General features: G+C 51.7%; 1 protein-coding gene across 2 annotated transcripts in view; it reads left to right on the top strand.

Annotated features, from left to right (window-relative positions):
- eloal (elongin A, like) overlaps nucleotides 1-26,856 on the top strand; it is a 144,698-nt gene that overhangs the window by 46,473 nt on the left and 71,369 nt on the right. For both annotated transcript variants that reach the window (XM_072498583.1, XM_072498582.1), the window contains exons 2-3: nucleotides 7,612-7,668; nucleotides 13,552-13,664. In XM_072498583.1, coding sequence (XP_072354684.1) covers nucleotides 7,612-7,668; nucleotides 13,552-13,664 — 170 coding nt within the window. The remainder of the gene's footprint in view (nucleotides 1-7,611; nucleotides 7,669-13,551; nucleotides 13,665-26,856) is intronic.

Raw genomic sequence — 26,856 nt, 5'->3', positions numbered from 1 at the left:
CTGAACTCCATTCCCTCTCGCCAGCCCAAATTTCTCCTCTAGCGCCCTCATGCTCGGGAAGCTCCCTTCCAAGAACAGATCCCCCATCCTCTCAGTCCCAGTCCTCTGCCATGTTCGGAACCCACCGTCCATATTCCCCGGGGCAAACTGGTGATTGTCGTAGATTGGGGACCAAACCAATGCTCTCACTTCCCCCACTTCTCCATTGGCCCCAGATCCGCAAGGTTGCCACCACTATAGGGCTGGTGGAGTACCATGCTGACGGGAGTGGCAGGGGCGCTGTAACCAGCGCTGCCAAGCTGGTGCCCCTGCACGAAGCGGCTTCCATCCGCCCCCAAACCGACCCCGCATCCACCATCCACTTCCTTATCATAGATATGTTGGCCGCCCAGTAGTAATTACTAAAGTTTGGCAGCGCCAGCCCCCCTTCCCCTCGGTTCCTCTCGAGCATCAATCTCCTCACCCGCAGGAACTTTCCCGCCCACACAAATCCCATAATCATTTTATTAACCTTCTTGAAAAAAGACAACTGAATGAAAATGGGGCGACACTGGAAAACGAACAGGAATCTCGGGAGGATCGTCATTTTAACCGTCTGCACTCTCCATGCTAGTGTCAGTGGGAGCGCATCCCACCTCCGGAACTTGACCCTCATTCGCTCCACCAACCGAGACAAATTCAACTTGTGCAGACGGCCCCAGTCCTGCGCCATTTGTATCCCTAAGTATCTAAAACTGTCCCCCACTAACCTGAACGGCAGCCCCCTCAACCGACCCTCCTGGCCCCTCGCCTGGACTACAAACAACTAACTCTTTGCCATGTTCAGTTTGTACCCCGAGAATCGGCCGAATTCCTTCAGGATTCCCATGATTTCATCCATCCCAGCGACTGGATCCATGAAGTATAAGAGCAGGTCGTCGGCGTACAACGAACCCCCCTCCCCCCCCCCCCCCCCCCCCCCGTACCAGCCCCTTCCAACCCCTCGAAGCTCTCAGGGCAAATGCCAGCGGCTCTATTGCTAGCGCAAACAGCAATGGGGAGAGGCGGCACCCCTGCCTTGTCCCTCGGTACAGTCTAAAATAGTCAGACGTCATCCTATTCGTCCTAACACTAGCCTCCGGAGCCTGGTACAACAGCCTGACCCAGTCGATTAAGCCCTCCCCAAACCGTCCCAGCACCTCACATAAATAGTCCCACTCAACCCGGTCGAAAGCCTTCTCGGCATCCATTGCCACAACTACCTCTGCCGCCCTACTCTCCGTGGGTATCTTGATCACATTCAGCAGCCTTCTTCGGGTGGCCACCAACTGCCTGCCCTTGACGAACCCGGTTTGATCTTCCATAATAACGTCTGGCACACAGTCCTCAATCCTAGCCGCCAAGAGCTTGGCCAGTATTTTAGCATCTACATTGAGCAGAGAGATAAGTTCTTCTTATTTTGAACATTCTTTGAACCTATGACTGGTCTGATGCAGTGCTTGAGACACCAGCCTCACAATTCTACGACCTGGGTTGCATACCATACCATACTGATGGGACGAAAAGCCTCTTTTGCCTATTTGATAAGATTTTTTGAAGTATGACTGCCCCACTTCAGTTTCTAATCTGCCCTCCTCCATTAATTGGGTGAAGTCACTCAGACATACCTGAAGGTGAGGGATATGGAAAATGCAATTTGTTTCCTTTGGGGATTAGCATTAATGCACTTTGTTGTACAGGGCAGTATGAAGGGATCTTTGCTTTGTATCCACGCGCACTGCTCCAGCTATGAGAGCATTTGATGCTGACGCTGAAATAAAGTGTTCCATTCTCTACTCCTCAACATGAGAGAGAGCAAACCCAAGGGTGAGACAACAGTGTGAATGAGCAACAAGGAAAAGCAGGGAGACCTCGTGCAGAGAGTCCGAATGTTCAGTGAAAGTATGGGCTGAATGCAGAAAACTACAAATTTCAAGAGGAATCACTGCTCTTTAATTAAATTACATTTGTTTCACTGATGCTCACTTGATGCTCGATTCCATTGAGATTTAGATTTATAGATAATTTCCAGAGCACATAGTTACCTTTTTACTATCTTAGTATCGCTGTCTTTCAAAGGCAATTTCTGAGAATGTTATAGGTCACTTGTCTCTGGCGTCAATTTCTTAGGTTTTGTTGTGAAAGAGTTCAGTCCTTTCGTGATCAGAGTTTCAGTGATTTAGAGATCGGTGGATTGATTACTAGGGCAAGTCAGTCGGGACACATTGCATGCACGCCCTGCTGTTTGGGGGAGCTCCCATAAATTTCATGAAACCTGGAAAAACACGTGTTTCAGAGCTTGAGCAGCTGGAGTCACTGCAGTGAATCCTGAAGTTTCAGAGTTTCGCTTGAACTTGCGTTCCAGAGAGGTCACACCACAGCTATCGGAGGTGAGGGAGTGGGTGACTAACAGGCAGAGTTATCATGCAGGAATCCCTCAAGCCAGTGGCGCTTCTTAACCAGTTTTAGTTTTGATTACTGAGAGGGTGATTAATCCTGAGGAGGGATATAATCAAATTTCCATGACTACAGGAGACATGAATGCGCAGAGGAATATGGTTGGACATACAGCAGTCATCAGGAAAGTAACAGTCAGGGACACGGTCAGGTCTTTCTGTAAAAGCAGACTTGATTCCAGAGTGGTATGGTGCTTCTCTCGTGACCAGTGTAAAAGACATCACTGAGCGGGAACATTTGCATGGAAATGGGTAACAGCCAGAAGTCATGGTCCATGATGGAACCAATAAACAAAGGAAGAAAATGTTGAAGATCCTTTGGGCAAGAGATTCAGGAATGGGGAAAAAGCTTTTTAAAAGGGGACCAAAGAAGATTACTCCCAATGCCATGTGCCACTAAATGTAGAAACGGGATGGTAGTGCAGATAAATGCTAAACTGAAGAAATGGTGCTGGACGGAAGAGTTTCAGATTCTTGAACATTGAAACTGGTTCTGGAGGAAGGGACAAAAGAGAGAGTGGGGGAGGGGGGCAACGGGCACCAGCGCAAAAGAGAGATGGGTTGCACCTGGTTCAGGTGGTGAGGAGCCAGAAAGGAGCAGTTATGAGACCAGAAAACAGATACAAGCAGCATGAAAATTAGAAAATTGAAGACAATAGCAAAAGTGAAGAAGGTGGCATTAAACTGCATGTACGTCAAAGTCCATAGTACGTCAAAGAAACCAAGGGAGAAATAGCAGAGGCGTCATTCATAATCTTCCAATCCTTATTGGACACAGGAATAGTGTGGAGCACTCAAAGCTGTTAATGGCATATGCTGCAAGGGCAGGGCGTTAATCCAGGAAACGACATGTTAGTCAGACTAATGTCAGCAGAGGGGAAGTTACTGAACATCATCATCAGGGCCAAAATAAACTTTCATTTGCAAAGACAATGAATACTTTTCAAAATCCAAACACTGCGGTTGCTGAAAATCTTAAATAACAACCAAAATGTGCTGGGAAAGGTCAGCAGTTCAGGAAGTATCTGTGGAGAGAAATATGCTTTGAATCAATGATCTTTGATCAGAGCAAAATATTTTGCATCTGCCTTTACCAAAGATGGCAACACTACCCAAGTCATGGTGAAAGTAGATATAGTTGAAATAATTGATTGATTTAAAATTGATAAAGAGGAGTTATTAAAGGGGTTGCTGAACTTAAAAGTTGAAATAAAGACCAAATGTGATACACCAAGGGTACAGAGTTATGGAGACACTTGTCGTCATTTTCCAATCCTCCTCAGATCGCTCGGTGCTGCCAGTGGACTGCAGAATTGCAAATGTTACATCCTTGTTTCAAAAATGGTGCATGGATAAGCCCTGCATCAACAGGCCTTGGTGGTGGGAAGCTTTTAGATGAATAATTCAAGACAAAATGAATAGGCAAATACAGGTTAATTAAGGAAAGCCCACACTAATTTGTGAAGGACAAATGGTGTTTTACTCATTTTCTTTAGTATTTTGATGAGATAACATAGAGATTTGATGAAGGTAATGTTCTTCATGTCGTGGACATGGACTTCCAAAAGGGATTTAGAAGTGACACACAACCGGCCTGTGAGCAACATTATAGCTCATGGAATAAAAGGGACAGCAGCAACATGAATACAATTTTGGCTGAATGACAAGATTCAGGAAGCAGCGGTGAATGGGGACTGGGAGATGGCTTATACTGAGAATCCCCAGGGGTCAGTGTTAGGGCCACTGCTCTTCTTGATCGATATTAATGCCTAGACTTGGGATGTCATGATATGCAAGCATGCAACCAATGAACACTCAGAATAGGACACAACCAATGGCCGTCAGGACACTCGAGAGGTGGCATCACCACAAGGGGGCATGACATAAACACTATAAAAGGGATGAGGCACTCACACCCTGCCTCTTTCCACAGACCAACATCTAGAGAGTTAGACAGAGTTGATCAGCAGCATCACACCCCAGCACGTGGCTTAGAGCAAGCTGATACAGTTAGACTGAGTTACTACAGCTAGATTAGCAGAGCGTCAAACTCATTTGAGAACTGTGTTAATAGTCCAATAAACATGTTGAACTCATTTCAGAGTCTGGAGCATCCTTTAGTTAAGACTGCATCAAGTAGCAGCCTGTGTTATCCGAAGCAGCACAACACAACAGGATGTACAGGGCACAATATCAACATTTGTGGAAGACAGGATGCTTGGAAATATTCTGCTGGGAAATGTGGAGGCATTCATTTTTGTCAGAAGAACAGAAGAAAGAATGATAAAATAAAGGATACAATTCTCAAGGGGTTGGTGAGAGCAAATCGATGAAGGGGTCGAGCACGGTGAGAAAAACTTGTGCAGGACCTTGGGCTTTGTGAATAAGGGCATATAGTACAAAGGCCAGGAAGTTATGAAAAACTATTTTTAAAAACGTTCGGCCTCCAAGTGCAGTATTATACATTATTCTGGGTACTGCACTTTAGCAAGGATGATAAAGTTATCAGAGAGGGTACAGAAAAAAATCACAACAATGGTTTCAGCATTGAGTAACTTCAACCACATGGACAGATTGGAGAATCTAGGCCTGTCCTGTTTAGAGAAGAGATGGCTGAGAGGAGATTTGATCGAGGACTCTGGGCAGGGTAGAGATGGAGAACCTGTTCTCATTGGTGGAAGGATCGAGAGACAGAGGGCACAGATAGTGGTAATTGGCAAAAGAAGTAAAAGCGACATGAGGACATTTTGTTTTAAATGCAGCATATGGTTAGGATTGGGAATACGCTGCCCAAGAATGTGTTGGAGGCAGATTCAATCAGGGCTTTCATTATCTGAAGAGGAAAGTTTTGCAATATCACGGGGGAAACACGGGTGTGGCATAAGATGAATTGCTCTTGCACAGTTGCAGTAAAAACTCCACCTCCTTCTGTGCTGTAACAATTCCATGATGGCTGTGGCATGCGTTAATTGAGCAGAGCTAGCATGGATTTGCTGATGGCAAATCATCTCTGAGTAACTCAACTGAATTCTATGAGGTAACAGAGCAGGTTGATCATGGTAGTGTGTAGATATTGGATAAATGAACTTCCGGAAAGCATTCAACAAAGTGCCACATTGGAGCCTAAGAAGCTGGAAAGCCATGGAATTAAGGTGAAAGTGGCAGTATGCATACAGAATTGGCTTTGTGACAGAAGCAAAGGGTGATAGGGGAGGGATGTTTTCAAGAGTGAAAGATGATTTGCAGTAAGCTTCTCTGAGGGTTAGTTTTGAATCCAATACTCGTGTTTCTTTATAAATGACCTGGTATGGACAGCAGCATTCTAAACTTTCCAAATGATAAAACATTTGGCAGAATAATAGATTGTGATGAGAATAGTCACAGGCTTCATGATAACAGACACTGAATGAAATGGGCAGAAGCATAGCAAATGTCAATTAACGCAGAGTAATAGGAAGTAAAGCCGTTTGGGTGAAATAATCCGGAAAGGCAGCATATTTTAAATGGTTTTAATCCATATGCACAAGTCCTTACAGGTAGCAGGGCAAGGTGGTAAAGCAATTTTTAAAAAAACATGGGTTACTTGGGTGTATAAACAATGACATTGAACATAAAAGCCAAGAAATTGTTCCAGAAATGTATATATTGTTGGTTGGACTATTGTGGACAATTCTGAGCACCACATTTCAGTAAAGGCCAAGAAGGGCTCAAAAGGTTTACCAGGATGTCACCAGCGAGGGACATGAGAGGTCAGAAAAGTTATGTTCTCCTTGGAACAGTGAGGGGTAAAGGTGATGAGATAAGGGTTTTCAAGATGATTAAAAAGGTTGAATACAGGAAAAAAAATAGACCCTGTGGTGGGTGGGTCAATAACTTGAGGTCACAGATTGAAAATCATTTCCAAAAGATCTTGAGGGGAGATGAGGTGAAACATTTTCACTCACTTGTCGGAATCTGAACCTAAAAAGGTAGTGAGTGCCGATTCCATAAATAATTTTTAAAAGGAGTAGGATGAGTATTTACTAAAGTGGTGCACGTGAAACTGGACCCGGGTCCCCGGGAGGTCATATTCGGGGTGTCGGACCAGCCAGGGTTGGAAACGGGTGCGGAGGCAGATGTTGTAGCCTTCGCCTCGTTGATCGCCCGAAGGCGGATCCTGATAGATTGGAGAGCAGTGAAAGATTCCAGAGTGGCTGCTGGATAGCTTCAGTACAGTACATTTAGAACAATCCGTAGTAAATGGAATGTACCCTGACTTGTCTGGTGTCCTTGATGTTTTGTTGCTGTGAACATAACTCTTAGCTTTGAGACTGCACAGATTTCAGCAGTGTATGTTACGAACTTGCTTTTGCAGATGACAGAATTGAAACCAGCCCTGGCGAGGTCATGCTATTTTCTGCTGCGTGTGTAACTGCTGTCATTTCTAAGTTCATTTATAGTATAGGGTAAATGGAGTAGACCAATCCAGCATTCCCATAGATAGGCACTGAGCTCATTGCAAGCTCAGCTATTCCATACTTTCAAAGGAACAAGGCGTCATTTACCGTACATTGTACTTTCACCAACAAAATTAGAGCTTTAAAATTAATTTTATTAAACATTGTTATTCTGTTTAAAACATTTTCAAACACTTGTGCCTCAGAAACCATGCATTTGTGTTGTACTGTTTAATCCTCCTTGTGAAAATGAAAGGAAGTGCTCCATGGGCAGCACGGCCGCACAGTGGTTAGCACTGTTGCTTCACAGCGCCAGGGTCCCAGGTTCGATTCCCGGCTTGGGTCACTGTGCAGAGTCTGGACGTTCACCTCGTGTCTGCGTGGGTTTCCTTCGGGTGCTCCGGTTCCCTCCCACAAGTCCCGAAAGACGTGCTGTTAGGTAATTTGGACATTTTGAATTCTCCCTCTGTGTACCCAAACAGGCGCCGGAATGTGGAAACGAGGGATTTTTCACAGTAACCACTGTAGTGGTGATGTAAGCCTACTTGTGACAATAAAGATTATTATTATTATTTAAGGATTATGACCCGCTGCAAATTGTTTTTCCTCTTTAACATCCATTCAGGTTCTTTTTAGTTAATATCAAGATAATACCTTCCTTTGAGTTCCTTCTAAAGCATCAATTTGTGGATCTCTTTTAGGTTCTGAAATTGTTGAAGCAATTGCAGGAGTTACGTATCACGGTGGATATTCTGGTGGTAAGATGTATAAAACCGTTTTCTCAATTGACACCATTCTCTGTTCTATTCAGCAATTCTTAATGGGGACCTGATTGTATTAGAGTAAATTTTTCTACTTTTGCACAAATATGTGAAAGAGATTATATTTCCTCCGTGTAAACTCTGATGATGAGCCATTTAAGTTTCTCACTTGCTTGAGATACAGTTTTCAGTTGTTTGGTCAATGCTTCCAAGAGCAAGGAAATGCTTGTACAATACTGTGGCATCAATCCTTCCAAAACACCACTACTTTTAAAGATGCTACAAACAAGAGTAGATGTTACGAGATTGATGTTTGCTGAAACGTATCACCTAGCAGAATATGTGTAATTACAGGACAAAAGAATGTGCATTAAAACAGCCATGGCAAAACTTCAAAAAACCTTTTGACATTATCGTTGGTGATTTGGCTCACAAAACACCTTTCTTGGCAAAAACTGAACCAGAAATGTCTACACCGTATGAAAGAAACTACAGTACACTAGCTATCTTGTCTAGGTGAGATCCACCTATTATTATTTGAGGGTTTCGTCTGCACCAGTTGTGCTTTTACTTCAAGACAGGGCAAGGAAGCAGACATCAATCCTAACTCAACTGGAACAGGGAACACACTGGGAAATGTTGGAGTTATCCTGCACAACACGCTAGCCAACTGGGTTAAGTGTACGCGCACGATTAGCTACAAGCTATTTAATACTAAAATGTCCTGTTGGTTACGTAAAGTATCAGCCATACTTTTCCTGCTAAGATGCAGATTGGAAAAATAACTATGGTAAAGAATTACATGCCATAGAACAAAAAAAACACTTAAATATGAAGTTAAAGTAAGGCAGTCAAAAAGCAGTTCCCAGTCACTGAGAAATTATTTAATTTAACCTCTGCAATCTGGCACCAGTTACTTCTGTTTTTGGTTCCCATTATAGTCACAATTCTCTTCTTTAACTTGGGACAGTGTATAGCGTGTAGTAAGTTACAACTTTCTTACCCCACCATCAATTGTGGCCTTTAAGTTGGCAAGGATCTCATCCCTCTAGTGCTGGCAATTACCCAGCAGCAGGGTCTCTTGATGCAGGAAGACCAAAAACTAAACCCTTTTGGAGTTGCTGCTGGGCTTCGAGGGACAGGGTGAGGGTCCCTCGTGCAAATACTTCTAATGCCTGTGTGAGAAGGAGGTGCTCACTGAGCACCACTTGCCTGACTTCGCCACCTCACGTGCTCCTCTTCTGCCATCATCCACCTGTGTCCTGAAACCATTGGCACTTCTGGATTTGGGAGTGAGTGCATTAACAGTAGCAGCCCTGTTGGTGTTACCGAGCAGCTCTGGTGGTGTTACCGAGCAATGGAGAGAGGCTGGCAGCTCCCCACAGGCAGAACCTCTGACCTCCGAGCCCTTGATCATGGGGAAGGTCCACCCTTGCCCTATTTTAAGTGTTTTGCCCCTTTGGTCCAAAGTCAGCTGCACTGCCCAAGCATGCTACACTTCCAATGTGACATCCCAAATTCCACAGACAATGTTTCATAATTTTTAATTTTGGAAGAAATCCATCCAATTTGAATTAAATGATTAATTACCTCCATTCACCAGCTCCTCAAGAGTCTGTTTCTTTTCACTCTTCCTGTGTTTTTCTTTTGAGCCCTTGATGATTTCTCTGCATGCCCATCAGTACAAACAAGCAAGATAATATGGCTATGTTTGGAACAGTGAAAATATTCTAGTGAGTGTCAGATTTAAAATCATGTGCACAGAAAATGGCAGAATACTAAAAACAAATTCCCATTTCAACAATGGAGCAAAATGACTGCTGATTAAAATATCATGGCATTTCAAATCTGCATGAACTTTTACCCTTGTGCATGAAAAATAATTGAAAGCTTTTAGAATGGGTGGAGATTTGTTTTATCTTTAGAGATCATGGAATAGGCTTGTCTATTTTACTGTAACTACACACAGGTTTTAGCCCTAGCCATCCTTTGTTGTCAGCAATCTATTCTTCAGGTTTTGACCCTATTGCTCTCAACCGAGCTCCCATCATAATTGGCTCTTGGACAAACCTGTTTCCACCAGCAAATAAAATTCTCCCTCCTTTCTTTAGCTTCACCTTGCTGAGAAAAGGCACCACAACTTTTAAACCTTTGTACTACTTTTCACCACATTTCAGCAAGCAGTCACCTATATAATGAATGTGGCGTCTGTCATGATATGCAGATCATGATATACAAACAGGCAGCTAATGAACACCGAGAACAGGACATGACCAATGAGCAGGCAGGACACTCAGGGGTGGTATCTCACTATAAAAGACACGAGTCACTCACACTCCGCCTCTTTCCACTGATGCAGATCTACAGAGTGAGTCAGGGTGTATTTACACTATCACACCTCCAAAACGTGGCTAAGAGCTAGTCTGGTTCAGTCAGACAGAGTAACCACACTTGGGTTAGCAGAGAATCGAACTCATAGAGAACTGTGCTAACTGTGCTACTGGTTCAATAAATCAGATTGAACTAACTTCAAGGTCTGGAGTATCTTTTGGTTAAAGCTGCATCCAGTTGCAACCTGTGTTATCCCAGAGTTCATAACACGGCACTCTACTAATTGCCTTGTTGATACGCATGGTTCTTCTTTACCCGTTTTGTCAGAAGCAGTGTTGCGTGTCAATCATTCATGCAGGAAATACATGTTTGCCTACATTTTACGAGGCCATGTTCTACAATTTGAGTCTGATGTTTATGAATTCCTGGTATCTAACTGGTTGGCTTACTTTTGGCTGGTTGCTATCGGTTTTGGCGTCCGTGTTGAATCTCGTGGCTATAATGATTTCCATATGTATTAAACAGGCTCTAAACTAGTAAAGTGACTCTTCAAGACTATCTTATTTGTCAGAAGCTAATCCTGTGGGAAAAGAGCATCTAATTCTAATTGCTAAAATGTCATAACTTTTCTGCTCCACCTTTTTATGCTGCCAGTTTAAAGGAGGAATTGTATTCTGATAAACATGGCTCTCTGGCTTGATTTTAAAATAAACTTTTGATTGGGCGATATATCTTGATTCATAAGGCTGGGGGAAGGCATCCTACTGCTTTCAGGCTTAGTCTCCTTTGTTTCAAACCACATCTGACCCTGGCACTTTCTGCTTTCAATTGGGTTGACAAACATTAATACAAGAAATTCTGATCAATACCAAAACCAAACTAAGATCTTGATGACTATTTGGAGCTGTCAATCAAACTATGAACATGCAGCCCCTACCCCAACTGCAATAGGTTATGAAAGCATAGATAATACTACATTGATAGCACTCAGGCTTATGTCAACAAATCTTTTTAAAATAAATTTGGAGTACCCATTTTTCTTTTTCCAATTCAGGGGCAATTTAACGAGGCAAATCCACCTACCCTGCACATCTTTGGGCTGTGGAGGTGAGAACCACTCAGACATGGGGAAGAGTGTGCAAACTCCACATGGACAGGGACCTGGAGCCGGGATCGAACCCGGGTCCTTAGCACTGTGAGGCAGCAGTGCTAACCACTGCTTCACCGTGCCGCCCCTATGTCAACACATCTAGTGAAATTACAAGTACCACCTTTTTTCTTTGTTTTCAGCTGACAGCTGGCTATAGGGGGTAGGAGATTTAAATTACTTCACAGAGGCTATCCACTTTTTATGCACGTCCATAATCTTTATTGTCACAAGTAGGCTTACATTAACACTGCAATGAAGCTACTGTGAAAAGCCCCTAGTCGCCACATTCCGGTGCCTGTTCGGGTACACCGAGGGAGAATTCAGAATGTCCAAATTACCTAACCATATAACTTTCGGGACTTGTGGGAGGAAACCGGAGCACACGGAGGAAACCCTCACAGACACTGGGAGAGCGTGCAGACTCCGCACAGACAGTTACCCAAGCCGGGAATCAAACCTGGGACCCTGGAGCTGTGAAGCAACAGTGCTAACCACTGTGCTACCCTGCTGCCCTGTTCACTCTTGACAATCCCAAATCCCCTGGTAAGTTCAGACCTTTTTCTGAAATGCATAAAGCCCTTGTATAAATGACCAAAATTGCTTCTGTTTAAATGCAGCTTCACTTTCAAATATTCCATTATGTCCATGAAGCGTGTATATACGAAATGCGTCCCGCTCCCGTTCTTCCCCCAGCGAAAATGATGGGTGCTGGTTTTGGGGGCGAAATTTCCAGATTTAGGGCTTTGGTGTCATTTTGACTAAGACGTGGGACCCATCTGACTTGGTGAAAATTCAGGCTTTAGTATCCGTTTTCACAGTAAAGGTTAAGGATAAAATAGCAGAGATACGAGGAAAACTAAAAATACATCTAGAGGAGGAACAGGTGAGGTGCAGTATTGCAGCGAGGAAACTGGAGAAGAGGGTTTGGTGCAATGACACAATCTTGTTTAATCCCAGTCTTCATTGAGATCGAGTCTGTGGTGGTGACATGGTGGGGGTACATCTCTGTCATAGTTGCACAGTCTCCTATCACTCGTCAAGGAAGAGGGGGTGGGGTGGAGGAGAGTGCACTGTGAAGGGATGGTGACTATGTTCAAGAAGAGCGACCAGTCCAATCTGTCCGATTTTGTGGTAACTATAGAGGAATCTCTCTGCTGTCAGCATAGGAAAAATCATTGCAAGGGTCCTCCTCAGAATCCTCCTCCCAGTGACTGAGAAACTACTCCGAGTCGCAGTGCAGTTTTCACCCATTGAGAGCCAGCACAAACATGATATTCATTGCGTGGCAAATTCAAGAAAAACACAAGGAGTAGCACCAATCTCTCTACATCGCTTTTGACTATCAACTATGAAGGCTTTAGGGAGGTACTCCTCGAATTTGTCTGCTCTTATCACTGTACTCTGCCTAGTCCATCATGACATGTAAGGAGCCACAAGTAGTAATTTAAAATTACTTGGTGAAAATATAGGTCAGGATAAAGTTTTTTTTTTTTAACACAATAAATATGGAATGTTTAATGCCTGTACGCCATTGTCTCCCTTTAAAACTGCATGTCTATTTGAAATGTAGACATATACAGGCCTTGGAAGCAGGATTGGCCATTCAGCCTATTGCACCACCGGTCAGTAAGATCATGGCTGATCTGGTAGTGGTCTCGGAGCTCCATTTTCCTGCCTGTCTGCCTTAACCCTTGACTCCCTTGTCCATCAAAAATCTGTCTAACTCTGTCTTGAATAAATTCAATGACCCAGCCACCACTAGTCTCTCTAGGGAAGAGAATTGTAGACGCTGTCATAATATACACCAGTATATTATGGTGCAGACACACACACACACACACTGATGGACATGCAGTGGGACCAATCAGCATACACAACACCGCAGCCAATCACCAGTGAGAGCACACACACTATAAAGACAGGGGACAGGAGAGTTCCCGCTCATTCTAGTAGCAGCCAGCTCGGAGCACAGAGCTCACAGCCTGCAACACAGACATTCACCAAGTGCTGAGTGCATCACCTGATTAGGACTAGGCAAGGGTCAACAGTTAAAGCTGGTATTACATTTACCCACAGTTCAAGTATGTTAATATAGTTAACCTTATGATAAAAAAGAGTTGCACCACTTCCAGTGTTGGTGACCTGTTTGTGATCCAGAACACCCAACACATCAGATGCTAACGACTCTGAAAGAAAATAAATTCTCCTCACCTCCATCTTAATAGGGAAGCCTCTCATTCTTAAACGGTGTACTCTGGTTCTAGACAAGAACTTGCTTTTATTACATGGCCACTACTTTAAATTTGTAAAATTCTTGAATCCTGAATAAACGGTTTACCCATCCTTGCTGACGATTTTCAAGTTTTCCCAAATGACTTTGTTTTTGGTGATTGTTGTAGGAGACCGGAATCGGAAAAACAGTAAATGGATTCAGAAAAAATGGGGTGGTTGGTCGCCTTGCCAAAGAGTTGGTGTGCAGGTGGAAAAAATTAATTCCTGAGGAAACCTCCAGGTAGGCTCTCACATAGAATTTATAAAAGGGGTCTGAAATTGAGGCATAAGAAATAGAAGTGCAAATTCTTGTGCTGTGTGATGTGTTACCAAGTTGGTTGTTTCTACCACATGAATTGCAAACCATTTGCAAATAGGTATAAAGTGATTGTGAAAATGTCTGAATGCAAAAACCTAGGCTCTGAAATTCTTGTGGGCCAGAGGGGCTTTGGTTTCTGCCAAGATGGTAGCACAGTGGTTAGCACAATTGCTTCACAGCTCCAGGGTCCCAGGTTCGACTCCCGGCTTGGGTCACTGTCTGTGCGGAGTCTGCACATCCTCCCCGTGTGTGCGTGGGTTTCCTCCGGATGCTCCGGTTTCCTCCCACAGTCCAAAGATGTGCAGGTTAGGTGGATTGACCATGTTAAATTGCCCTTAGTGTCTAAAATTGCCCTTAGTGTTGGGTGGGGTTACTGGGCTGTGGAGATAGGGTGGAGGTGTGAGCTTGGGCAGGGTGCTCTTTCCAAGAGTTGGTGCAGACTCGATGGGCCGAATGGCCTCCTTCTGCACTGTAAATTCTATGATAATTCTATGAAGACTGGGTTAGGAATATGGGCAGAACCAGATTGTGCCAGGAATTCGACCTAAGACACTGACCCTTGGGGATCCAAAGGAAAGGGGTGGGGGTTGGGAGGTGTGGTATTATAGGTATTACGGTACCTGATTGGCTAAAGCACCATTGGTGGAAACTGTATGCTTTCTATTGGTTAGAGTGTATGATAGCGCCGCCCTGATAGGCGGGGTATAAGAATCCGTGCCGCCCCAGCAGCCCTCATTCTGGGGGAAACATCTAGCTTATTAAAGCCTTCCGTTCGACTACAACCTCGCTTTAGTGGTCATTGATCGTGCATCAATTTAATAAGCTACTTTTTTTTTAAGAAGAAAGGATGGAGCTCCGAATCAAGCCGGAGTGTCTGCAACTTAGCCCCCACGCGGCGAACTCAGCGGAAATCTTTAAGCACTGGCTGGCGTGTTTTAAAGGGGATCTCGAGATGGCCGAAAACGCACCCACGGGAGAGCAGAAACTGCACGTCCTGCACTCAAGGATGAGCCCGGAGATTTACACCGCCATCGAGGAAGCGGAAGACTTCGATGCAGCAATTGAGCTGCTAAAAGGACCCTATATTCGCCCGGTAAACCAGGTCTACGCCCGGCACCTGCTTGCAACAAGGCGACAAACCCCTGGGGAATTGCTGGAGTAATTCTACCGCACACCCCTGGTGCTGGACAGAAGCTGCGGCTGCCCGCAAGTTTCAGCGAGCGAACACACGGAACTCTTACTCCGGGACGCTTTCGTGGCAGGTATGCTATAGTCACAAATCCGCCAGCGCCTGTTAGAAAAGGACACCCTGGGTCACAGGGAGGCACGGGCCCTTGCAGGCACCCTGGACGTGGCCTCCAGGAACGCCCGCGCTTACGTTCCTGACCGTGCGCAGGCCCCTGGGCAGCGTGGAACCCCTCCGCGGCCGGCCCCGTAACTTCCCCCATTCCCCCACAGGCCTGCGCTGCAAGGCGGCCTGGCAACCCTGAGGGGCCCCGCTGCTACTTTTGCGGGCAGGCCAAACACCCCCGCCAGCGCTGCCCAGCCCGCGCATCCACCTGCAAGGGATGCGGCAAAAAGGGCCATTTCATGGGGGTATTCCAGGCCCGGGCGGTTGCCGCGGTCTTCAGCGGCGAATGCGGACCGCAACCACAAGCTTCTCTACGGGCCCCGTGCGGCCAGCGGTCGCCGCCACCTCCATATGCCAGGACCACGTGCGGACCCCGGGCACCACCATCGTGTTCCGTGGACGCCACGTTGGAGGGACGGGCGCCGCCATTTTGTGCACCCCCAGCCATGTGCGACCAATGGGAGACGCCATCTTGGATGAACATCCAGGACCCCAGCTCGGCTGACCACACACTGCCCGAACAGAACTCTCAACTGCTGCGACTAGCCTCAGTGACTCTAGATCTGTCTCGGCCTCGAACGCTCTCAACCGCTATGACGACCGTATTCATCAACGGGCACGAGACGTCCTGCCTAATCGACTCTGGGAGCACGGAGAGCTTCATACATCCCGACATGGTAAGGCTCTGTTCTCTCCTCATCTACCCCGTTAATCAAAAAATCTCCCTGGCCTCCGGTTCACACTCAGTGGAGATAAAGGGGTTTTGTGTAGCAAACCTCGCAGTCCAGGGAAGGGAGTTCAAAAACTTCCATCTCTACATCCTTCCCCACCTCTGCGCGGCTATACTCCTGGGTTTAGACTTCCAGTGTAACCTTCAAAGTCTGACCTTCCAATTCGGCGGCCCTATACCCCCCCCTTACTGTTGCGGCCTCACAACCCTTAAGGTCGACCCGCCTTCCCTGTTTGCGAACCTCACCCCGGATTGCAAACCCGTCGCCACCAGGAGCAGACGCTACAGTGCCCAGGACCGGATCTTTATTAGGTCAGAGTTCCAAAGGCTACTGAGGGAAAGGGTCATTGAAGCCAGTAACAGCCCCTGGAGAGCTCAAGTAGTGGTGGTAAAGACCGGGGAAAAACATAGGATGGTCATCGACTACAGTCAGACCATCAACAGGTTTACGCAGCTGGATGCGTACCCTCTCCCCTGCATATCCGACCTGGTAAACAGGATCGCGCATTATAAGATCTTCTCCACGGTGGATCTCAAGTCCGCCTACCATCAGCTCCCCATCCGTACTAGTGACCGCAAATACACTGCCTTTGAGGCAGATGTGCGGCTCTGTCACTTCTTAAAGGTTCCCTTCGGTGTCACCAACGGGGTCTCGGTCTTCCAGCGCGTGATGGACCAAATGGTTGACCGGTATGGTTTACGGGCAACATTCCCGTATCTCAATAATGTCACCATGTGCGGCCACACCCAGCAGGACCACGACACCAACCTGCGAAAATTCCTCCAGACCACAAAGATCCTTAACCTAACGTACAATAAGGATAAATGCGTGTTTAGCACCGACCGTCTAGCCATCCTCGGCTACGTAGTGCGAAATGAACTCATAGGCCCTGACCCTGAACGCATGGAGTTCCCCCTCCCTCACTGCTCCAAGGCCCTGAAACACTGCCTAGGGTTTTTAGCTACTACGCTCAGTGGGTTCCCAACTACGCGGACAAGGCCCGTCCCCTGATCCAATCCACAGGTTTTCCCCTGTCGATAGAGGCCCGCCGGGCCTTCAGCCGCATCAAAGCATACATTGCAAAGGCCACGATGCACGATGCATCGACGAGTCCCTCCCCTTCCAGGTCGAGAGCGATGCGTCCGATGTAGCTCTGGCGGCCACCCTCAACCTAGTGGGCAGACCCGTGGCCTTCTTCTCCCGTACCCGCCATGCTTCCGAAATCTGCCACTCCTCAATCGAAAAGGAGGCCCAGGCCATAGTAGAATCTGAGCGACGTTGGAGGCATTACCTGGCCGGCAGGAGATTCACTCTCCTCACTGACCAATAGTCGGTGGATTTCATGTTTGATAATGCACAGCGGGGCAAGATTTTAAAAAACGACTAGATATTGCGGTGGAGGATCGAACTCTCCACCTACAACTACGAGATCTTGGATTGTCCTGGGAAGCTAAACGAGCCTCCTGACGCCCTGTCCCGCGGCACATATGCCACCGCACAAGTGGACCGCCTCCGAGCCCTCCACGAGGACCTCTGCCACCCGGGGGGTCACACGATTTTTCCACTTCATCAAGACCCGCAACCTGCCCTACTCCATTGAGGAGGTCAGGACAGCCACCAAGGACTGCCAAATCTACGCGGAGTGCAAAGCGCACTTCTACCGGCCAGAGAAAGCGCACCTGATAAAGGCTTCCCGTCCCTTTGAACGCCTCAGCATGTACTTCAAGGGCCCCCTCCCCTCCACTGACAGCCACACTTACTTCCTGAACGTGATTGACGAGTACTCCCGGTTCCCATTTGCCATCCCCTGCCACGACATGACCGCAACCACCGTCATCAAGGCCCTCCATAGCATCTTTGCACTGTTCGGGTTCCCCACTTACATACATAGTGATAGGGGGTCGTCCTCAATGAGCGACGAACTGCGTCAATTCCTGCTCAGCAAGGGCATCGCCTCGAGCAGGACGACCATTTACAACCCCCGGGGTAACGGACAGGTAGAGAGGGAGAACGGAATGGTCTGGAAGACCGTCCTACTGGCCCTACGGTCCAGGAATCTCCCAGTATCCCGCTGGCAAGAAGTCCTCCCGGATGCCCTCCACTCCATCCAGTCACTGCTTTGTACGACCACCAATCAGACACCCCACGAACGTCTCCTTGTCTTCCCTAGGAAGTCCTCCTCGGGGACCTCGCTCCCGACCTGGCTGGCAGCACCGGACCCATCCTGCTCCGAAAACACATGCGGGCGCACAAGTCAGACCCGTTGGTTGAGAGGGTCCATCTGCTCCATGCTAACCCCCAGTACGCCTACGTGGCGTACCCCGATGGCTGACAAAATACGGTCTCCCTACGGGACCTGGCACCCGCCGGAACCCCACGCACATTCCAACCACCAGTCCCACCCTCCCCTCCACCGCAGCACCTGACAGGAGGATCGATCCTTCTGCCCCCCCCCCCACCGAAACCCCCCGCAGGCGCTCCCTTCCCAGGTCAGCCGTTTTCCCCACCAGCGCTGTCCAGGAGTGACGAAGCTGCCATGAAGATCGAAGCCACGCTCCCAGAGTCACAGATGCCCGAGCCTCCACCGGAGTCACCACCGAAGCTCGGACGATCACAGAGGACGACCAGTGCCCCCGATCGACTGATTGCTTCATTTTAACTGTAATCTGTAAATATAAACCATCAAATGTACATAGCTACCAGACTTGTAAATAGTTACTAAACACTGTAAGGAGGTATTACGGTACCTCCATAACTAATTATACCATGTTGCTATGTTTTGTAGTTTCTGGCCACCACCCCTGCCAGACTCTTTTTTTTTTTTAAACGGGGTGAATGTGGTATTATAGGTATTACGGTACCTGATAGGCTAAAGCACCATTGGTGGAAACTGTATGCTTTCTATTGGTTAGAGTGTATGATAGCTCCGCCCTGATAGGCAGGGTACAAGAACCCGTGCTGCCCCAGCAGTCCTCATTCTGTACCTGAGCTGCTGGGGGAAACATCTAGCTTATTAAAGCCTTCAGTTGGACTACAACCTCGCTTTAGTGGTCATTGATCGTGCATCAGGAGGGAGGTGGGGTGGGGTGGGGGGTGGTTGCAGCTCTTAGATGGGTGCGATTCTTGGGCTTTTCTGGAATTCTCGTTCGGCTTCAACAGAATTGATGAAAGCTCTTTTCAAGATGCCTCCAAACCGTGCAAACCGTGACTAGGTTATGGTAATTGACCCTGGATGACAGTGGACCATTTAGAATGAACAATTTTCTGGCCTTTTATTTCTTCAGCCCAGGAGAGTCTGATAGCTCAGAACAATTAGGCCATGGGCTCCTATGCTTTTTGGCAGATGTTTAAGGCTGGTACTACTGTACCAATTGCTATATCTTGGTCCTTCAAAGTAAGGTTCTTTTTGTGCCTGTGTCAGGATTGGGATGAATTCAAATGTCAAAACATATTATTAAATACTGTTGGGTTTATAAGTCTGTTCATTAATATTTTGGAAGTGTTAGGATAAAAGGTAGTTTTAAGGGATTTATAATTGTTACGGTATATTTTGAAGTGGGTATGATGGATGCGACTCTCCGAGCCCTGCGCCGGGCCGGAGAATTGCCGCAACCGTGCCACGACGCCCCGTCGCCGGCGCGCGATTCTCCGCGGTGCGGAGATTAGGCGCCATTTTCGCCGACGTGTTTGACGCGCTGCCGGCCGGGGGCCACTGGAAACGGCAGGGCCGCCGATTGTCCGGCCCGAGTGGGCCGAGCGGCCGTGCGGGAAAAAGCAGAATCCTGCCGGCGGCGTTCACTCCTGTTCGCTGCCGGCGGGAATTCTGTGCAAAGGGTCGGTGGGCGGCCTGTGGGGTGGGAAAAGCACTCCTTCACTGGGGGTTGGGGCGGGGGGGCTCCGATGGGGTCTGGCCCGCGATCAGGGCCCACTGATCAGCGGGCCGGCTTCCTTCTCTCTTTCTCTCCCCCCCACCCCCCCCCCCCCCCCCCCCCCCCGGGCCTACTTTTTTGTGCGGCCGGCCCCTGAACGCCTACGCCATGTTGCATCTGGGCCGGCGCGCTGAAGAAGTCCCCTTCGCATGCGCGGGTTGGCGCTGCGCCCATTTGACGCTGGGAAGGGAGGCTGGAGCGGCATGAACCACTCCAGCGCCTTGCTGGCCCCCTGAGGGGGACAGAATCGGTCATCCCCGTGCCCGTTTTGCGCCGTCATGAAACGTGACGGCGTTCACGACGCACGAACACATTGTCTCCATTTTGGAGAATCGCCCCCAACTCAGAAGACATTGTTTACTCTTTCTGTTTTTGTGCCTGGAAGGGTAAAGCCTATAATTAGATTCATGCTGGACAAAGGTGTCTTTATGTGTGGGGGCTGGCTCAGTTTCAACAGTTTTTTTTAATTGTGCTTAGAAAGGGCATAAGCATGTGAGGGTTGCTTAGCAACTGGGACTCTGTAAGGTAGCGAATCATAGAATCCCTAAAGTGCAGAAGGAGGACATTCGGCCCCTCTGGTCTGCACCAACCCTCTAAGAGCTCCCTACCTGAACATAGTCCCCCACCCTATTGCTGTAACCCCATAACCTAGCCTAACCTTTTGGACACTAAGGGGCAATTTAGCATGGCCAGTCCACCTAACCTCCACATCTTTAGGTAGGAAATTGGAGCACCTGGAGGAAATCCACGCAGCCACTGGGAGAATGTGTAAGCTTCACAGTCACTCAAGGTTGGAATTGAACCCGGGGGCGAAATTCTCCGTTATCGGCGGAAACTCCGCCGATCGGCGCAAAAAACGGCGCAAATCCCACTTGCGTCACGTCATAAAAATGGGCCGATAGTCTGCGGCCCGAAATGGGCTAGCAGCGACGTAACGGGATCCGCGCTTGCGCAGTGGTTCACGCCGTGCAGCGTCATACGCGCTGCACGGCGTGACGGCTCATAAGGCCGCGCAGCTCCCCCCCACCCGACCGGAACAGCCGACCGCAACACCCGACTTGATGGCTGGCCGTCGCTCAGCCCCGAGGTTCGAGTCACGCGATGTGGAGGCGCTCCTGGATGCGGTGGAGCAGAGGAGGGACGCCCTGTATCCCGGGCACGGCCGCAGAGTTGCCCCACGCCACAGCCGGCGTCTGTGGAGGGAGGTGGCAGAGGCCGTCACCGCTGTGGCCCTGACACCACGGACAGGCACCCAGTGCCACAAGAAGGTGAACGACCTCGTCAGAGCAGGCAGGGTGAGCGTCCCCCATATCCCCCATATCCCCTCTCCCCCAAATCCCCCCCTCCCCCATATCCCCCCCTCCCCCATATCCCCCCCTCCCCCATATCCCCCATATCCCCCCTCCCCCATATCCCCCCCTCCCCCATATCCCCCCCTCCCCCATATCCCCCCTCCCCCATATCCCCCCTCCCCCATATCCCCCCCTCCCCCATATCCCCCCTCCCCCATATCCCCCCTCCCCCATATCCCCCCTCCCCCATATCCCCCCTCCCCCATATCCCCCCTCCCCCATATCCCCCTCCCCCATATCCCCCCTCCCCCATATCCCCCCTCCCCCATATCCCCCCTCCCCCATATCCCCCCTCCCCCATATCCCCCCTCCCCCATATCCCCCCTCCCCCATATCCCCCCTCCCCCATATCCCCCCCTCCCCCATATCCCCCCTCCCCCATATCCCCCATATTCCCCCCTCCCCCATATCCCCCATATCCCCCCTCCCCCATATCCCCCATATCCCCCCTCCCCCATATTCCCCATATCCCCCCCTCCCCCATATCCCCCATATCCCCCCTCCCCCATATCCCCCCTCCCCCATATCCCCCCTCCCCCATATCCCCCCTCCCCCATATCCCCCCTCCCCCATATCCCCCCTCCCCCATATCCCCCATATCCCCCCTCCCCCATATCCCCCATATCCCCCCTCCCCCATATCCCCCATATTCCCCCCTCCCCCATATCCCCCATATCCCCCCTCCCCCATATCCCCCCTCCCCCATATCCCCCCTCCCCATATCCCCCCCTCCCACATATCCCCCCCTCCCACATATCCCCCCTCCCCCATATCCCCCCTCCCCCATATCCCCCATATCCCCCCTCCCCCATATCCCCCCCTCCCCCATATCCCCCATATCCCCCTCCCCCATATCCCCCATATCCCCCCTCCCCCATATCCCCCATATCCCCCCTCCCCCATATCCCCCCTCCCCCATATCCCCCCTCCCCCATATCCCCCCTCCCCCATATCCCCCCTCCCCCATATCCCCCCTCCCCCATATCCCCCCTCCCCCATATCCCCCCTCCCCCATATCCCCCCTCCCCCATATCCCCCCTCCCCCATATCCCCCCTCCCCCATATCCCCCCTCCCCCATATCCCCCATATTCCCCCCTCCCCCATATCCCCCATATCCCCCCCTCCCCCATATCCCCCATATCCCCCCCTCCCCCATATCCCCCCTCCCCCATATCCCCCCTCCCCATATCCCCCCTCCCCCATATCCCCCATATCCCCCCTCCCCCATATCCCCCATTTCCCCCCTCCCCCATATCCCCCATATTCCCCCCTCCCCCATATCCCCCATATCCCCCCTCCCCCATATCCCCCCTCCCCCATATCCCCCCTCCCACATATCCCCCCTCCCCCATATCCCCCATATCCCCCCTCCCCCATATCCCCCCCTCCCCCATATCCCCCATATCCCCCTCCCCCATATCCCCCCTCCCCCATATCCCCCCTCCCCCATATCCCCCCTCCCCCATATCCCCCCTCCCCCATATCCCCCCCTCCCCCATATCCCCCCTCCCCCATATCCCCCCTCCCCCATATCCCCCATATCCCCCATATCCCCCCTCCCCTATATCCCCCTCTCCCGTATCACCTGATCACTGCCTGATGTCTAACCATGCATGCTTCATTGTGTATCGCAGGACCAAACGTCCAGGCACCCATCCCCGCAGATGCAGACCGCCCGCAGGATGCCCCTCCGAGACCACGGGAGACGGAGAGACCCGAACCCTCCAGCATGCGACGCCCGCAGGATGCCCCTCGGAGACCACGGGAGACGGAGAGACCTGGAGCAACAGGGAGACGACACCCCCGTCACGTGCGGGAGCGACCACCCAGCGATGAGGGGGGCAGCCACAGGCCCCCGTCACATCCGAGCCAGGACACCACTATCCAGGACACCACTATCCAGGACACCCCTACCCGGGACACCACTACCCAGGACACCCCTACCCGGGACAGCACTACCCGGGACAGCACGACCCAGGACACCCCTACCCGGGAAGACGAAATACCGGACAGGGACTCAGAGTGGATGGGTGGAGACGAACCCCCACCCCAAAGTGCCATGGACTCAGAGTGGGACGAAGAGCACGACACAACGCCACTGCTGTCACCAACACCCTCCACCATCGCAGAAACACTCACCACGGTTGGGCACTTTAGTGATGAGGCGTCTGGTACACTCACTGGTGCGCACAACACAGCCGTCCCGGTACAGCAGGTGGAGGTAGGAGCAGCAGAGGGACCGGGCGGTCGGAGGGCAGCCCAGGCCAAGCGAACATCTGCCGCCCAGATGGATCCCGGGTTCCTGCAGTTACCACACCCACACATAGATCCGATGCAACCACCGACACGGAGACGAGCGAATAGGGTGACGGGTGGCTTGCGGCGGCTGCGGTCGCAGGTGGAGGAGTCCACCCGCGTCCAGGAGCTGGGAGTGGTCCCGGTCATGCGTGCCACCCAGGCTGACACCGCACGGGTGGCGTCCGCGGTGGAGGCAATGGGTGCGACGGTGTCAGACATGGGGAACGGTTTGCGAGGCCTGGGGCCTTCCGTGCAGGCGGCGTCTGTGGCCCAGGAAATGGCTGCCCTCTCACAGGAGGCCATGAGCCAGTGCCAGCGCCAGATGGCAGAGGCGCTCAACGCCATAGCCCAGTCTCAGCAGGCCATGGCCCAGTCTCAGCAGGCCATAGCCCAGTCTCTGCAGGCCATGGCCCAGTCTCTGCAGGCCATGGCCCAGTCTCAGCAGGCCATCGCTGAGGGCATCGGCGCCAGTGGCCATGTGCGAGCTGGCGTCGCACTGTCGCAGACAGGGTTCGACAACCCCCTGGGCTCCATGGCTGCAAACCTGCAGACCCCTGTCGATACCAGCACGGGCCTCCAGGACTGGCAGCGCCAGATGTCGGGGGCGCGTCGGATGGCCAGTCCGTTCGCATCCCCCACCCATGTAGAGGCCTGGGGGCCATCGGGCACCCCGAGGGAGAAGGAGGTGGTGTGGTTCCTTCCGGCTCCCTCTGTAGGGGAGGTCCCGGTGCACCGCGACACCTCGGACTCCCCCCCTTCCGTCCCAGGTGCATCGGGTGGGCAACGGGCAGGACAGGCTGGCAGCTCGCCATCCCAGTCGCCCGGGCCGCAGCCTGGCCCATCTAGGCCAGGACGCCCCAGGAAACGGCCGCCAAAGGGATCCAGTGTCAGAGGGCAGGAATCACAGGAGTCCACCTCCAGTTCTGCTGTACCGTCTGGGGAACCACGTAGACGTAGTCAAAGGGCCCGTAAGGCCAAACAATTAGACACTGAGTAAGTTGGCACGGGTGCAGGGCACAGATGAGTTTTAGGCGCTAGGGCACGTGCATGAACTCCTTTGGTTATTAAAGTCAATGTTACACCTACCGAAGCTGCCTTTGTGCTCTGTCCAAAGTGTGCGGGGGTGTCATGTACGTTGAGCGCAAGTGTGTGTGTGAGGGGTGGTCTTACCTCAGCCCCAGGTGAGTCTGCCCCCTTCCCCCTGGGCCGCCATCAACATCCCCCGGGCAGAGGACGGGACCGTGCGCTGCAGTGTCACAGCCGCATGCAGGGATGGTCCGGGTGGATGGTGGTACTGTGGCCATGGGTCAGACATAGTCCAACGATGTAGAGCCAGGAGCTCATCGGAGGCGGGCTGTCATCATTCTCCATGGCCTGCGATAGACACGCGTCCACCCGCAACTGGGTGAGCCCGGCCCGTTGTGCCGCCGGTGGATCGGCAATTGGGAGTGGGGGGGTGGTGTGCATGCGGGTGGGGTGTGTGGGGTTGGGGAGGGGGGTGATGGTGCTGGGTGGATGGATGGGTGGGGGGTGTGGGTGGTCGGCTGTTGTCATGGTGTGCGGTCTGTGGCCATACTACCCGATTCCCACGCCCATCTAGTCAGTGAAGCGGGCGTCTATCAGTCTGTCCCGTGCCCGCTGGGCCAGCCGGTAACGGTGGACAGCCACCCGTCTGTGTCTACCCCGTCTGCCCTGACCATTGCCCCCATCCCCCTCATCTGGGGAGGACTGGGCCTCTTCCTGCTGCTCCTCCACTCCGCCCTCCTCTGCCTGCGGCACATCGCCCCTCTGCTGGGCTATGTTGTGCAGGACGCAGCACACCACAATGATGCGGCCGACCCTATCTGACCGATACTGGAGGGCGCCCCCAGAGAGGTCCAGGCACCTGAAACGCATCTTCAGCACGCCAAAGCACCTCTCGATCACTCCCCTTGTCGCTACATGGGCATCATTGTAGCGGTTCTCCGCCTCATTGCGTGGCCTCCGTATAGGCGTCATCAGCCACGATCGCAATGGGTAGCCCCTGTCGTCCAGCAACCAGCCCCTCAGCCGGGGATGGCGTCCCTCGTACATGCCGGGGATGGATGACCGCGACAACACGAATGAGTCGTGTACACTGCCTGGGTAACGGGCGCAGACGTGCAGGATCATCATGCGGTGGTCGCAGACCACCTGTACGTTCATCGAATAGGTCCCCTTCCTATTAGTGAACACGGCCCTGTTATCTGCAGGTGGCCGCACGGCGACGTGCATCCCATCGATCGCGCCCTGGACCATGGGGAACCCGGCAATGGCAGAGAAGCCCACGGCCCGGGCATCTTGGCTGGCCCGGTCCACGGGGAAGCGGATGTAGCGGTGCGCCATGGCATAAAGGGCATCTGTCACTGCCCGGATGCACCGATGCACCGATGTCTGCGATATGCCGGACAGGTCCCCACTCGGTGCCTGGAATGACCCCGTTGCATAAAAGTTCAGGGCCACCGTAACCTTGACGGACACGGGGAGAGGGTGTCCCCCGCCAGTGCCACGCGGTGACAGGTGTGCCAGCAGGTGGCAGATGTGTGCCACGGTTTCCCGGCTCATCCGGAGTCTCCTCCTGCATTCCCGGTCCGTGAGGTCCTGGTATGACTGCCGGGGCCGGTACACACGGGGCGCCCTCGGGTGCCTCCGTTGCCGTGGGGCCGCGACGTCCTCCTCCCCCTCCTCGTCCTGTCGGTCAGGTGTCCCTCCAGCCTGGGCGGCTGCCGCCTGCCCCTCTGCGGCAGCCTGCGCCGCCTCTCTGGCACGCTCCTCCTCCTCCTCCTCCTCCTCCTCCTCCTCATCCAGGGCAACATAGACATGAGCGGCTGCCACCACGGCGGCCAACATCGCTGGATGATCTGAAAACATGACGACCTGGTGGGGGGGAGGGGAACGACGACATGTCATCATTGCCCATATCCCCTCCTCCCCCCAGCCAGGTGGCATGGACCGCATGGGTCCAACTGTTGGAGGCTGGCACCTGGCCAGGTGGACCAACTCATTTGCCCTCCCATCACCCACCCCGGCACGGACGCCCCCCCGCCCCAACCTCCACCCCGGCACGGACCCCCTCCCCAACCTCCACCCCGGCACGGACCCCCCTCCCCAACCCCCAACCTCCACCCCGGCACGGACCCCCTCCACAACCCCCAACCTCCACCCCGGCACGGACCCCCTCCCCAACCCCCAACCTCCACCCCGGCACGGACCCCCTCCCCAACCCCCAACCTCCACCCCGGCACGGACCCCCTCCCCAACCCCCAACCTCCACCCCGGCACGGACCCCCTCCCCAACCCCCAACCTCCACCCCGGCACGGACCCCCTCCACAACCCCCAACCTCCACCCCGGCATGGACCCCCTCCCCAACCCCCAACCTCCACCCCGGCACGGACCCCCTCCCCAACCTCCACCCCGGCACGGACCCCCTCC

This window comes from Scyliorhinus torazame, chromosome 4 (genome assembly GCF_047496885.1).
Source record: "Scyliorhinus torazame isolate Kashiwa2021f chromosome 4, sScyTor2.1, whole genome shotgun sequence".
Classification (NCBI taxonomy): Eukaryota; Metazoa; Chordata; class Chondrichthyes; order Carcharhiniformes; family Scyliorhinidae; genus Scyliorhinus; species Scyliorhinus torazame.
This window is presented reverse-complemented; position numbering and strand designations above follow the sequence as displayed.